Raw genomic sequence first — 14,828 nt, forward strand, 5'->3', positions numbered from 1 at the left:
CCATATCCTGGCTGAGGTCCACAATAAACATATATAGATATTGAATACCATAACAATATTATGAATTAACATAAGTATTTATACATTGTCAAAGTACAGTTGCTAAATATAACGATAATCAAACAAATAAAACACTTAACAGTAATCATGGGGAGAAACCACAGCAAGAAAACACAAAGAAAAAAAAAGGGTAAAATCAGTAATACGAACATATTAAAAAATGTATAATTTAAATGAAGACTGCATGTTGTTCAGTGTTGGAGAGTGCTGTTTGATGTGGAGGGTTTCTTTGATCAATAATTCCAGGTCAGTATTAGACTTTCAGAGGATAGTATAGGTTGGTGTCCTGTTTCTTCACTATGTTGGCGTACAGAGGAAACACAGGGGTTATTCAATTTTTGTGTGTGTTTTGATGGAAATTCCCATATGTTCATAGGCTCTGACTTTTAAATGGCATTTGGTTTTGCCAATATAGGAGGCCTTACAGTCTCCACACTTGTAAAGATAGACAAGCCAAGAACAATAAGGAATGGGAGGAGATCTTTAGCAGGGAAAAAAATTTTTATGCGTGATGTGAATTTAAATACTAATCTTAAATCCACTTGAGGGTAGTGATGACCAAGTATGCGTTGAAGTTGATTTTTTAAATTTAAGCTTTGTTTGCCAGTATAGGGAAGACACGAGTATATAGTAAGTTTAGGTATAGTTGGTATCTTAATTGGATTTGTGAGTTTCTTTATTAGGAAGGTGTTGGTAATGTTTTCTAATAAGTGTTTTGGATAGCAGTTACGTTTCAGGATGTCATGTAAGAACGAAACTTCAGAGTGTAGATTAAGATATGTGGAGTACAGGTTGTAAGCTCTGTTTAGTAAGCATGTAACAAGGTTTCGTTTATACGTAAATGGGATAAAGCTATCAAAGTGTGTAAGGAGACCAGTGGACGTCTTTTTTCGGTAAATTGATGTGGAAAATCCATTAGCATTACGGTTAATGAGCATGTTTAAAAAAGGTAAATTATTATTATTTTCAACGTCACATGTAAATTTAATGGCAGGATGTTGTGAGTTAAGGTATTCTAAAAATTTTGAGCATTGATCACTGTTATTAAAAAGAATAAAAGTGTCATCCACATACTTTCTGTACAGAACAGGCCTAAAGTTAACTGGACAGGTGTCAAGCCATTTCTGTTCGTAATGAAAGAGAAATGCATTAGCTAAAGCTGGACCTAGTGGGGAGCCCATCGCAACTCCATCTATTTGTTCATACAAGGTGTTGTTGAACAGGGAATGTGAATTCTTAGTGGTAAGGTCCAGCATGGTCTTAATTTGATTTTCAGAAAAGCCATTTAGAGGAATGTTATTACGCGAAAGCTCAGATATGCATATGTTAATAGTTTCATTTAAGGGAAAATTTGTAAAGAGGGAGGTAACATCAAAGCTTGCCATGAAGAGATTATCTGTTAGTTGACATAGTTTACGTTCAAAGTGGAATCTATAAAGACTTATGTAAATTCATTTTATTCTGCTTTAGATATTGAAGATGGAATCTGATAGAATTCCAAAACATTTATCCATGTCCCCTTTTTTTTTGTCAATAAACAATGTTGTATATCATAAGTGTCGTAATTTTGTTTATTTTATGCATATTTGGGCATAAAAAATGCATTAGAAATAAACAAATGTTGGTACCAAATGTGCACACTATTTCCTGCTACATAAATTGTTCATGTAAGTTTTTGTAATTGCCCATTTGAAAGAAACAAAAATCTGTATCATTAATAAACACAAATATGGAAAATCATTCTTACCATAAACTGATTGATGAGTTATACAGCTGTTTGTATGATTTGTTTCTTACATCAAGTCCTACAAATTGTTTGCATTCCAGTACTATATTAAGTCCTACTCCTACTTTCTATCTTTGGTTTGCTCTCCCAAGCAGTACTGAAGAACCATGTTTCAGCAAAACTACTATAGTGTACTGCAGAGAGAGTAATATATCAAATAGTAGATTAGGCCTCTATATAATTCACAAATTCTTTCTTTTCTTCAATGAAGTTAAAAGATTTAGTGAGGTAAATACAAATTTACAAATGATTTATACAGCACTTACTTACAGTTACATCTGTAATTTGGGGTTACTGTTGAACTGAAAATCACACCAATCTAATTTTATCAATTGATGTCGCAAGCACTTCTATTTTGGATTTATACTGTTATTTCCTAGGGTGGCCATTAATGTCACATTAATACAGAAATAAGTGCCTAGTAAACACAGATGAACAGCACCAAAATGTTAGATGTTGGATGACAAAAAATGTCACTAAAACCTTGAACTATGCAAGCTTTCAGCATTGTAGTTTATTTCAAGGATTAAAATAATCATTATATCAATTGCTCATTTTGAGCACTGATAAACAGAAAGAAAAAATATTCAGTCATTTTAGAATAATAGCAAATTATTTTATCTAAGGCTAATATCTATAGAGTTAGTTTTTTATAAAACAAAATGTTACATACTTTTCAAAAGTATATTTTATAACTTTATGAGCAGTTGTTTGTTTGTATTCAATCAGAAATTTATAATGGCAAGTAAATTGATTAATTTCACATGCTAATAATGTGAAGATGTGTATCATTCATATTTAATTATGTAGCATAGGTTTTACCATCAGCCAGATTTAGAAAAACAAATTTATGTGAAAAGCTTACTAGGATAGATCTGTAATGTTTTCCCAGTGAATTATGAAATCTAGTTAGGTTTTTCATATTTTTGTTTTCAGTAGGAAGTGTTTTGTATATTTAAGGGCTTCATTAGTCAACTCTACTAAGCTGTCCATCTATACAAATTATTGCTTCTTATGATTAATAAGGATTGAACAAAATTCTGATAATTTTTTGTATATTGTGACTTCCAGTATTAGAGTCTCTTGGCTAATAAAATAAACCAGATACAAAAGAAGAACAAAAAAAAACATGGGGGAAGTTTGTCTACTGCAGAGATAATGAGTGATTTCAAGTATTTGCCAATCAATATATGCAGCATAATGAACTGACCAAAAAATTTAGTTCAACCATTTATTTTCTGTGTGATGTATATAGGGAAAACTCAGCAGTAATTAGAGGAACAAATTGTTATATTGATGTTATATAGGGAAAACTCAACAGTAATTAGAGGAACAAATTGTTATATTGATGTTATATAGGGAAAACTCAGCAGTAATTAGAGGAACAAATTGTTATATTGATGTTATATAGGGAAAACTCAACAGTAATTAGAGGAACAAATTGTTATATTGATGTTATATAGGGAAAACTCAGCAGTAATTAGAGGAAAAAATTGTTATTTTGATGTTATATAGGGAAAACTCAGCAGTAATTAGAGGAACAGATTGTTATATTAATGTTATATAGGGAAAACTCAGTAGTAATTAGAGGAACAGATTGATGTTATTTTATTGTGTGACTTATGTTATTAGGTACCTGAATCAACAAAGTCATGGATTTTTAAGCAGTTTGGTTTATAAATAGTTCAGAAAAATGTAGATTACATGGGCCTCATTGGTACTTTTAGGATTAAACTATGTGTTTGGTAGTAACATCATTGCTACCATGTTGTTTCAGCTGATGATTGGAAAGGATTCATAATTGATAATTTTCTTTATTAATGTCATATTTCTTGATTAAGTTTTTTTATACAAGTAACTATTTTAATACATAATGCAAAAAATATCTCACTTTCACAATGTAATATTAACTTAAGTTTCTTGCTAATAATAATTTGAGATCAACTATGAATTTTCTGTTAAAAGTTTAAAGTTAAATATTTGCAGTGCCTTTATAAGGCATATAAAGTTGATGATTTCGAACTCCAGTGTCGCAGGCAGATGAGAATGGTCACCCATTCACCATGGATGGGATGAAAATCCTTTGCAAGTAAACCCCCAGCTAAGAACTAGGTACCCATTATACAGTTGGGTAGACTGTAATAAAGGAGGTAAAGTGTCTTGTTCAAAGACACAACAGCACGACATGGGCCAGCTTCAAACTCACAACCATCTGATTACAAGTCCAAAGCTTGTGAATACACTATAGGAACTGGTATATGGTTATTTTTATTGACACTAATTTCTGTATTCACTTTCAAGCTGTATTTGGAAATGAATAGGATTTATGCACAATGCTCTTCAAGGAATTTTATGTGGTTTTAAAGTATATTAAGTGATTTGGTCAAAGTGTTGTTTTTTTTGTTAAGGGTTTTATATTCATTCATTCTTTTTTGGGGTAATGTACTTTTTTTCTTTGATGGTGAGAATGAACTAGTGGCAGCTCAGACAGAATATGTAGAAAAAGAAATAGAAGTGGAGAGACAAATGACTTTTTTAGAGGATGAAAACACAAAGTTGAAGGTAGGGAATTGAAGGTTGTAATTATATTCTAAAAGCACAAAATTTTTAAATAATATATCTTTACATAACAGTGTTATAAATTTTAAGATATATACCTTCAGGTTTTCATTTATATTGGAAGCAAAAAAATTTCTTCTTTTTCCTCAGTGGTACAGCAAAAGGTTGATGGGTGCAACACAAACTGCCCTTTGTGTAGCTTTGTGCTTAACTACAAACATATTCTAGCTGTTTAAAATTATAAATTTGATGGCAGTGTCTCAACTTGAAAGACTCAGAATCATGTCTCAATAAGAAAATGCAAAGATCTGACATAAATATATTAATTTTTATTGTGTATAAGTTATCAATTCATTTAGATTATTTTACTCAATACCTGAATTTGAAGATACAGACTTTGGTAAAAATGCACAGAATATGATACAGTCTATTTTATGTAGTGTTTTATTGCAAGATTCTAAATTTCTGTCATTGTTATAATGTCATTTTTTAATATTGTTTTTTTATTAAGGACTTGAAGATTTTGTTCAGACTTTTTCAAGTTATTTTTCTGCTATAAGGAATCAAAATTTAACATCAAACAGGAACTTATTATGAAGATCTAGGTTTTCACAATAAAGTTACAGTGTGAAATGATGGGTGAAAATACTGTCTATATTAACTTTATCCCAGTTTCAAAAAAGTTAATTTTGAAAAAGATGTACTTTAACACTTCACTTATGCAGAAATGGTTGATCCGTGTTGTAATTTATATTTTGTCTCAAACATGACTAGAGTTCTTACAGTTAAAACTATAAGAATCATACCACTTTAATAACTGATTATTTTTTGTTTTGTTTCATGGTACTGCATGTAGGGTAATGTGCAAAGTTGTTTTACTGAAATATGATTGTATCTTTATACTTAAGAGTACTTGTTGAAATCAAATGGCTAACACTGAATTGTTTTCCTTTGTATATACGTATGCACGTTACAAAGTCTGACATTGATGTTAAGATAGCCTTAAAGGTTCTTTTGCTATAAAAAAACTGTAAAAATGTGTGTATATAAACAACTTCTATTCCAAGCTGTCTTCATAAAGGCATACAAATCTCATTTGAATAACATTCTCTATCATTGACCTAGCTTGTATAGATCTCAGCTAGTCTTGGTATGAAACTTGTTATTCATTACAGTGTTGCTTCTAGGATGCATACTTTGCATATTTATGCTATCTTGATTGCCATTGGCACACAATAATCATTTGTCTGCATACTAGTTCACACACACAAAAAAAAAAAACAGAAGTATGCATTTTAACTTCTTGTGTGCCTGCCCCTTGAAATGTATTATGAATGATTTTGTAATGATAGATCGCGATCGTAACCAGAAATTTCCAAAAAGTAATTAGCTTATTTGGATATGCAAAAAAATGTGATTGGCTGCATTATGATGTCGTTTGGTTTTACAGGAGATTCCCTTGATATTATGGGATATCGAGGATTGAAAATGGTGAAGAAATGAAAGGTACAAAGACGTTCAAGAAGCAGTTAATTTTTTAAAAAATTACTACATTTTTCCATTAAAACGATGCAAAAATAAAAATAAATAAAGGAAAAAGGCATAGAGAAGACGACTTCAATGTAAGTTTAGTCAGTGAATGTGTAGATGTTTTCAGTACACACACAAATGAAACAAATTGCAATAATTCAATTTAAAGTTTCTTCAAATATAAGTTACTTGATCATGTTATACATTTATGACTTGTGAAGTTGACACTTCATTACATGAATGGCCAACTTTCTGGAAGTCAGTGGGGATTTGGCTCACTTGAAAAAAAGTCTAGAAGCAACACTGTTCAATATAAACAAACATTTTATTTATCAGTGAAGTTTATTCCTTAGGTTAAAAAAATTCAAGTTTAAAGATATTGCTTGAAATTTCCTTTATATGATTTTAATAACTGTCTCATGTAAGACATTCATGAAAAAAAATGGAGTTGGATATGGCCAAGTAGTTGGCATGCCAGGTTATAAATCCATGGCTCAAGACCAGTTGCTGTAAAAAAAAAAATAACTGCTTCATACTCTGGATCTGTGGGTGTACTATAAGAGTAATGGTTAAATCCCAATTTTTGATTAGATTAACCAGAGGTGGCAGTAGGTGCTGTTGTCATTTCAAAATTAGGGATTACTAGGACACGTGGTTGTAGCTTCTATGGTTGGTATTATAACAAGCTCAGTGATATAACTTTGATTTCAACGTATATGAAATACCCGAAACTCTAGCCTATCATGGTTATATCTATGAAACATGTGAAATAACGACTTTGAAGTAGTTATGATTGCTTAAATTTTAATGAATATCTGAACTAAATTAGTTATAAAAAAAAAGGCCATATTTTTATTCACTGAAGCATTAATTGTTTAATATTTTAAGTAAACATTTGCAGAGTGACTTTTGCAAGTATCATTATATTTTCTTATAGTTCTTTTGTGAAAGTTGTATGTAAAATATTAACAATTTAGTTCAGTTTATGGTGGTTATTGAATTGTTTCTAATTTCAAATACACTTTTCTAAGATGGTAATTTATTTATTTATATTCATCATTTAAATTTTATTTTATCTTGTTAATTTTTACAATCTAAAATTCTGTATTTATAAAAACACTAAAACATTAAAAGAGCTATTTTCAGTTAAGGAGGTAGTGAAATTGAATACATACATATACCCATAATTGTATGTGAAAAATTACAATTATGCTGTAATGTTGAGTGTATTTGTTACTATGAAAATATTTTAAATGTTAAGTATGGAAGTAGTACCTGATGGATTTTTTTTTTGTTTGTTTGCTTGCTTGTGTCTCTGCAATATCATATCTTAGGGAGAATTAGGGAAGAAGGAAAAAGAGTGTATAACCCTATGTCAAAATGTACAATCACACAGAGAAGAGTATAATACAATGACAGCCACAGTAAGGATATTCTATTTTAAAAATATCAACCAAGACTTAAAAACAAATGTCCTAGAATTTTTATAAGATCAGTAGAAGGGTATATAATTTGAGAAAATTGCTATTAATTAAAAGGACCCATTAGTCTTGCAGTAAAATAACTTAAAGGAAATGTTCTTTTTAATACGATATCTTACCTCCTTTCACAAAAAGGTTTCTCTACTTGTACTGCCCTCTATAGGCATGAAATTTAACTTGCCACTAGACTTGATAATCCCACTTATTTCTGTTTACTAACATGCAAATGACTGTGCAGCAATCCTCCACCAATAAGAGTGCAACATCACCCTTATTGTAACTAGCGCCCTCTCTAATCTTGCAGCTGTTAACAGTTTCTTGATTGGCAGTCTTATTGAATAGATTTGTTTTTGTTCACGGTTTGATTCACTTATCAACAAGTTTTTACTTTCTTAATTTTTTTACTTTAACTACATTGTTCTTTACCATTTTCATTCTTTTGTGGAGAGTTCTGAATAATTTTATTTATCTTATCTCCTCTTTCACTTTCATGAGTTATGCACTCGCAGTTTCAGATGGTCACAACTATGAGAGGGAAGTCACCGACCATGTCCATTGGATCAGAACCATGATTCTTGGCCCATGAAGTGATGGCTGTGGTCCATTGGGAGTTGACCAATTTCATGCAACACTCAGAACAAACTGAAGATTGTCCTTTCACAGTTTTCAGTGATTCTTTAAGTTTTGGATTTGAACAGCCTCCCCCCCTCCTCCTCCTGAATATACCTTTCAGTCGCGTGTCGTACTGTGGACGATCATACTTTTGATTATCATCATTTCAACTTCCCTTAATTAGACTCACAGCATTTGGTGTAACTTCTCCCCTAGTGGGGATTGGACCCCAATAATTAATTACCTTTTTCCATATTTGTCTTTTTCTTACTACCCTTCTCGGGTCAGGGCTGGTGGGAACCAGAGTACTTACATTTGCCCACGTTTGGAGGATCCTTGGTGATTGTCCATAAGTTCTGACAGTCGTTTCAGTAAGTCTGGTTTTCTACTTCCATTCATCTCCCCTGTTGTCTCACAATCCCATTTCCTTCCATTCTCCTTGGGATCCAGTTTTTTGCCCACCTGATTCATTCCAGGGGCCTTTGTTTCCACTGTTCTATGGATGTATGGCTGCTTCTTGCCTCTTCACAAGATGACTCAGTCCTACATACTCAATTTCATCTCCAGGACATTGTCATGGTGGATTAGCTTGTCAAAGTGAAGCAGTTTTTCCTTACATCCACACAAATTTCTGGTTCATCTCGGGGTGTTTTGCAACTCCCTCCTCTGTCAGGCCCAACCTGTTCCACTTCACTTATGAGCTATGGAATGTCTTGTATGCAGCATCTCATCCTCTCCTGCTCCTAATGTGGCAGAGGTTCTCTCTCTCTTTTGGGGACATGGGATTCTATCAAAGCCCTCATTGGTCATGCCCTCATGCATCATTATCAGTGGATTTTGATAGGCAAATGGAGCCTTGTTAGTATGCCAAAATAAGTGGAAGTATCAAGACTAGTGGTAAACGAAAATTTGCACTGATAGAGGGTAGTATAAGTCAAGAAAGCTTTTTGTGTGAGGAGGGAAGTATCTACCAGAAATACATTTTCAGTTTAGTAAAATGTTAACTTCCATTTGTATAAAAACTGAATATTAATATAATTGATCAACCATTGTTGTTTAATTTGCCTTAATGTACTTGATTATATTTTTCTATCTAATATTTACTGCAAGTAGTTTGATCTCTAAACCTTTGCCGAATGATGATTGTTTTTCAGTAAATTAAAAATAGATGTTACATGAATAGTTGAAATAACTAAGTATTTTGCAAACTTTCTTTGTAATATGTTTTGCTAATAGTATTTCAGGTATATAAAGTATGACTAAACATTGCTAATGTTCTTCACTATCAAAATAAGTTAGTAATGTATATTACCAGATACTTAAATTAACTTGTAAAACAGGAAATTTGGTAATCTTCATTTTTCAGGAATAATTTGGAAATTGTAACATACTGAAGGGATTTAACAAAGTGTTTCTGCTCAATGTCAGACAAAAAGTTGTGTTAGTTATTTATAGGGTTTCAAATTGACTTGTAACTTGATTCCTTTCTTCATGTAATTTTTGTTTTTTGTACATCTTACACGTATTGTAACTGTAGGTTCAGGAGTTAGAAGAAAAAATAACATCTCATTTATCTTCCCTCGAAGACCTCCAGCAGGTTCTTAAAGAGCGAGAAGTTGAATTACGCAGTACAACACAAGGTTGGTGGTAATATGTCAAAATTGATTTGATTAACAGATTGGTTTCATACTACTAAATAGGATTGCTGTTGTTATCAGGGTCTGCACATGTCCTTTAAATCCTGAAAAATCATGGAAAATGAGGTCTAAAAATTTCAGTACTGGAAATCTGGAAAAAGTTATGGTCCTGGAAAAATCCAGAAATTTCAAATATAATAAAGGAAATCCCCTATGAATTAATTGGCATAATTTAAAAAATCAAACAAACAAAAAAGTTTGTTTTAAGAATTTCTTTTGTTTATATTCCATGCTAGCCTTTGTGAACTTCATGACTTGTGAGATTCACAACTGTTGCAGTTTCCACTTGTGGGCATGTTTGATGAATAAAAATGGCAGAAAAATGCAAGTTTAACTGTGCACTTCAAGATTCCAGAGTCCTGAAAATTTGAGTGGGTTAAAAAAAAACAATTAATTTTCTTTAGTATAATCTCTATGGATTCTGTGACAGTTTTGCTTTTATTTGCATGTATGATAGGAATATTGGGGAAAACCTGTTTTGATTTGTATAAACAATTTGTTTTTAACAGTAAGTAATACAGAAGATTAAAGATTGGAATTATTATCTGATGTATACTATGTTCTGTATTTGAATATTTTTTGTATGTCCTACTTCAGAGAACAAAAACAACAGTTAATTATGACATTTCATATATAGTCAGCTGATTAGTATTATTGTTTTTCCTTGGATGTCATGTTTCTTTTTCTTGAGTATAGTTGGAAGATAATAAAAAAAAAATGTTTGAATGTAATTACCATACATGGAAACAGATCCTTGAAACTTTAAAAACTACACAAAAATGGTTTGATCAGTTTAGTGAAGATATAATTCTCTAATAATGACAATAATAATAATTTTATAAACTAACCTTGAACTATTTTTAAGAGAAAGATAATTTGATGATGAGGAGCACAGAATATTCAAATCAGCTAGAACTTCTACGACAAGAACTCGGAGAAGAAAAAATGCTCAGAGAAAAAGCGAAAGAAGAAGGAGATAAAACAATAGGAGAACTTCGGGTTGAACTACAGGCAACAAAAGAAAAGGTGTGACTTGTTTGGATATTCAGTCAGTTTGTTTCATCATCTTTGTTTAAGTGATGAATTTTTATTATATAGTAATAGGCTTTATTTAGATTTTACATTCAGTCTTTCAAATATTCATGAAAAATGAAGCCATCTGGTTATGACAATTATTTTCATAGGAAACATTAAAGCAAAAATGAAAAATACTTGAAACAGATATATATGCCTAATGTGTAAAGTTTTGCTAAACTGTTCCTTAGTAATGTTTGTTTTCATTGAAGTCCAAACAAATACAAATCAATAGTCTGTGGGCTAAAACTACCTGCTGTAGGTAATTTTTTTATTTGTTGAAATACATTATATCTAAATTGTACAAGTGTTGTGAAGTAAAAAAAAATGACAGTTTGTAAGAATTTGTTGTGCGTGAAACAGTGATATAATTTTTATGATTGTTTTACATATTTTATGACTGTTTTACCATCGAAACATTTATGTTTGCTAACTCAAAGCAATGATTTACTGTAATTTTTAAAAGATCTGGATAATGCTGAGGGAAGTATTTTCTAATTTTATCAATAGGAAGAATAGCACAGAGGTTACTCATATCAAAAGTTTTGATTATTTTTCATTAAAATCTTTAATTTTGTCTTTGTAATTAGTGTAATTGCTGATGATAAATACAGAAATTCTTTCTTTGCTATGTTAGTAGCTTTATTGACAGGAATGGTGATGTTTTTACTATGTTGATAATCTAAAATATTCAATAATGTTTCATAATTGTTAATAACTGTTAGTAGTGACTTTCTTTAAGTATCCTGTGCATTCTTCTTCTTCTAGGCACTTATTCTTACTTAGTAATTGTGATTAGCATTTGTGTTATTGTTTCAGCTTGCTCAAAATACTATACTATGTTTGGATATTTGTACTAATTCATGCAGAATCAGTACCATACAATACTGTATTCTAGTTTTCACTTGATGCTGAGCAACAAGTTTCATACATCATCTAAGGTTGTACTAGTCCTGAATTGTTGCTGAGAAACAAGTTTCGTACATCATCTAAGGTTGTACTAGTCCTGAATTGTTGCTGAGAAACAAGTTTCGTACATCATCTAAGGTTGTACTAGTCCTGAATTGTTGCTGAGCAACAAGTTTCATAGATCATCTAAGGTTGTACTAGTGCTGAATTGTTGCTAAGCAGCAGGTTTTGTAGATAATCTGTAATACTGTGTTGCAAGGCTGTATTCAGTGTTTAACTGCTGTTTCTCAAATGTTGAACAATCTGTTTCCTTTATTTTGTAAGGCTGTGTTCAAAGTTTAATTGTTTCTCACCTTAACAGTTAATTTCTTAAGTCTGTATTCAGTTCCTTGCTAGTTTTTTTTTTTTGTTTCTAGATGGGGTGTGTCATATATCTTTGTTACAGAATCTGTTCAGTGTAACTGTTGAAAATATTGTATACAAGAGGAATAACTGTGCCATATATGTTTTTTTAGACATAAGTATATAGAACTACAAAATGTCATCAGTATGAAATTGTTTTAAATCTAGTTTCACTGTGGTGTATATTTAACTTTTTTATAGTTTTTTTAATAGAATAAAGAAACATTTTATTAAATAGTAACTTTAGAACTATGAAGATACTCTTTCAAAAATGTACCTTATTGCTATACTATACTTGGCACTTACCATGATTTACAGATATTACAAGAATATGTCCCATTTATCTTTATGATAATTATCAGAGAATGCTTTGTAAACATATTTTTATTTCCATTAATTCGTCTTTATTTAAACCACCTGGACCTCATATGCACTGATAATTATAAATATATACTAATGACCCACTAGAATCCTCACGTTATCTTTACATCATACCATTGTTTATATAGATGTAAACTAATGGCATTTTGAACAGTTATACTTTATTACTAAATTTAGCCCTATTTTAAAAATCCATAAATAGGGATTAAGGAAAACATAATAAGTTTTATTTTTACTATAATTGTTTTCTAGAATTATTGTATTTACTATTAATTATTAGATCACTGAGTTAGAAAAGCAAGTCACAGAGAATGTGGAGAATTCAACCAGAGTTTCAGAACTAAAATCAGTTGTAGAAGACCTGGAAGTGCAACTAATTGAGAAAAACAAGGTGAATATTTTTGTTTTAAGTTAATCTGTTGCTTTATATACCCAAGTAATATATTCCATAAAATAGGGAAGTGAGATTTTATAAATTTAAAATTACCATAAAGTAAACACTGCAGATGAACTCACCTGGAAATATACAAGTTAAGCTGCTTAAGCTAAGTAGCCATGAACTGTTGACCAGTCCTTGATATTATATAACAAGAAAAGTATATAATAGAATGTCATGCTCATTGCTCACCACCAGAGTTCATGATGTCCACTGAGTTTACAGAAAGCCTCAGATGAAATGTTTTTATTAGTCATTTACTAGACAAGTAGTGCATATCATCTAGGCTGGCAAAACGTGATCTGTTGATTGGTAGTTTGTGTAATATTACATCACAATAAGACTAATAATTAATTTTTGTTACATCTGCTGCTGCAACTGTATGGTCTAGAAATATGAAAAAATGAACTCAAGAAATAAACAAATGATAAATTATAATATGATATCACACAAATTACTAATCAACAAATCATGCTCTTGCCTGATATTTCATGTTTGATAATAAGAAAAATATCTTTGCAGTTTTTGTTAGAAGAAATAAGTGATCATTGTATTGTGTGAATTAGAACTAATGAAGTTGTGAAGGTAAATTGTCATTTTGAAAGATACTGGAAGTCAAAATACTTTACATAGTAATAAATAATGCATTGATTAATCGTGGAAAAATTGTATAAAAATTTTATTTATTTAGTTTGTTAACAGGTTGAGGAATTTAGACAGTTATTGGTTTATTCATGGAGAATTTTCTCGGGAGAGAAAATATCCCCATTTTTAAATTCATCAAGTTTTTGTTTTTATTAATTAAAAAGTTTTAATTCACCATATTAGAAAGTAATAGATTATTTATCATCAACTATTATATACATTTTCTCAAATTTGTAGACCATTAAGTTACAGCAGCAGAGGCTCACGGACATGAAGAAAACTCTGCAGAAAGAGCTTCGGGTTCAAAGAAACATTGATGGTTTCCAGACATCTGACACCATGGAAATTGGCTCATCCTCATCCTCCCACATAAATGTACGTGGATTTCAAGATTGTGGCCACCAACAAAATCATTTGGATCTGAATAATGATGATGATGTCAACTTCAAGTATCTAAAGCATGTTGTCTTTAAATTCATGACCTGCAGGGAGTATGAGGTCAGTTAAACATTATTTTCTAACTAAAATGTTAAGAGCAAAAAAACGATTGTCATTAAAATACTAAATTTGACAAACACAGGAAATATGAAAAATGCTCATAATTATGTTTAACTCCATTTCATTGTTTTCTCAACTAATACTCTCTTTTTTTTAAATATAAAAAGATTAATTTTGAGTAACATGATGCATTTTATGGGATATGTTATTATTATTATACACAAGAATAGACTTCTTCACTATCTGATCAAAAATGTATAACACAAACTACTGAAACACTCACTGCACAGGAACTAAATCACTCAAGTTCATTTTATGCCTCATTCAAAAGGCTAGATCCTTTGTAGATCTACTTCGAGCTGCTCATGTGCATGCCTCATGAAATAATTTTTATTATATTATTATTATTGTTTATTTTACTTAACCTAAAGAGATCCCTATTTTTACATTTTAGTTACTTTTATCATAATATATAAATAAACAGGAAATAAAGTATTTACCCAATCTTTTTTTTCTTGCTGTCTATTGTCAATGACATTTAACCCTACTTTCTTTTTATACTAATGGTAGTAATTAGACCTGGGAGCCACCGCCGATTTGTGTCAGTTGCCACTGTTTTGTTTGTGGCCCCAGTAGCAACTGATTATGTTTTGAGCCATTGGCGTACATGTTTATTTTGATAAGAGTGTGTGCATTCAACAACAACAGGTATTGTTGAGCATGCAAGACCACCAACCGCAACTTCTAGATTACAGAGA

At 30.9% G+C, this 14,828-nt stretch overlaps 1 protein-coding gene across 10 annotated transcripts in view; it reads left to right on the top strand.

Moving 5' to 3' along the window:
- LOC106463774 (golgin subfamily A member 1-like) overlaps nt 1-14,828 on the top strand; it is a 109,678-nt gene that overhangs the window by 69,276 nt on the left and 25,574 nt on the right. For 8 of the 10 annotated variants that reach the window (XM_022391366.1, XM_022391365.1, XM_022391364.1 and 5 more), the window contains 6 exons: nt 4,313-4,408; nt 7,270-7,359; nt 9,566-9,668; nt 10,591-10,751; nt 12,772-12,882; nt 13,810-14,070. In XM_022391366.1, coding sequence (XP_022247074.1) covers nt 4,313-4,408; nt 7,270-7,359; nt 9,566-9,668; nt 10,591-10,751; nt 12,772-12,882; nt 13,810-14,070 — 822 coding nt within the window. The remainder of the gene's footprint in view (nt 1-4,312; nt 4,409-7,269; nt 7,360-9,565; nt 9,669-10,590; nt 10,752-12,771; nt 12,883-13,809; nt 14,071-14,828) is intronic. The other 2 variants (XM_022391367.1, XM_022391368.1) reach the window with 2 other exon arrangements.

Source organism: Limulus polyphemus, unplaced genomic scaffold (genome assembly GCF_000517525.1).
Source record: "Limulus polyphemus unplaced genomic scaffold, Limulus_polyphemus-2.1.2 Scaffold1479, whole genome shotgun sequence".
NCBI lineage: Eukaryota > Metazoa > Arthropoda > Merostomata > Xiphosura > Limulidae > Limulus > Limulus polyphemus.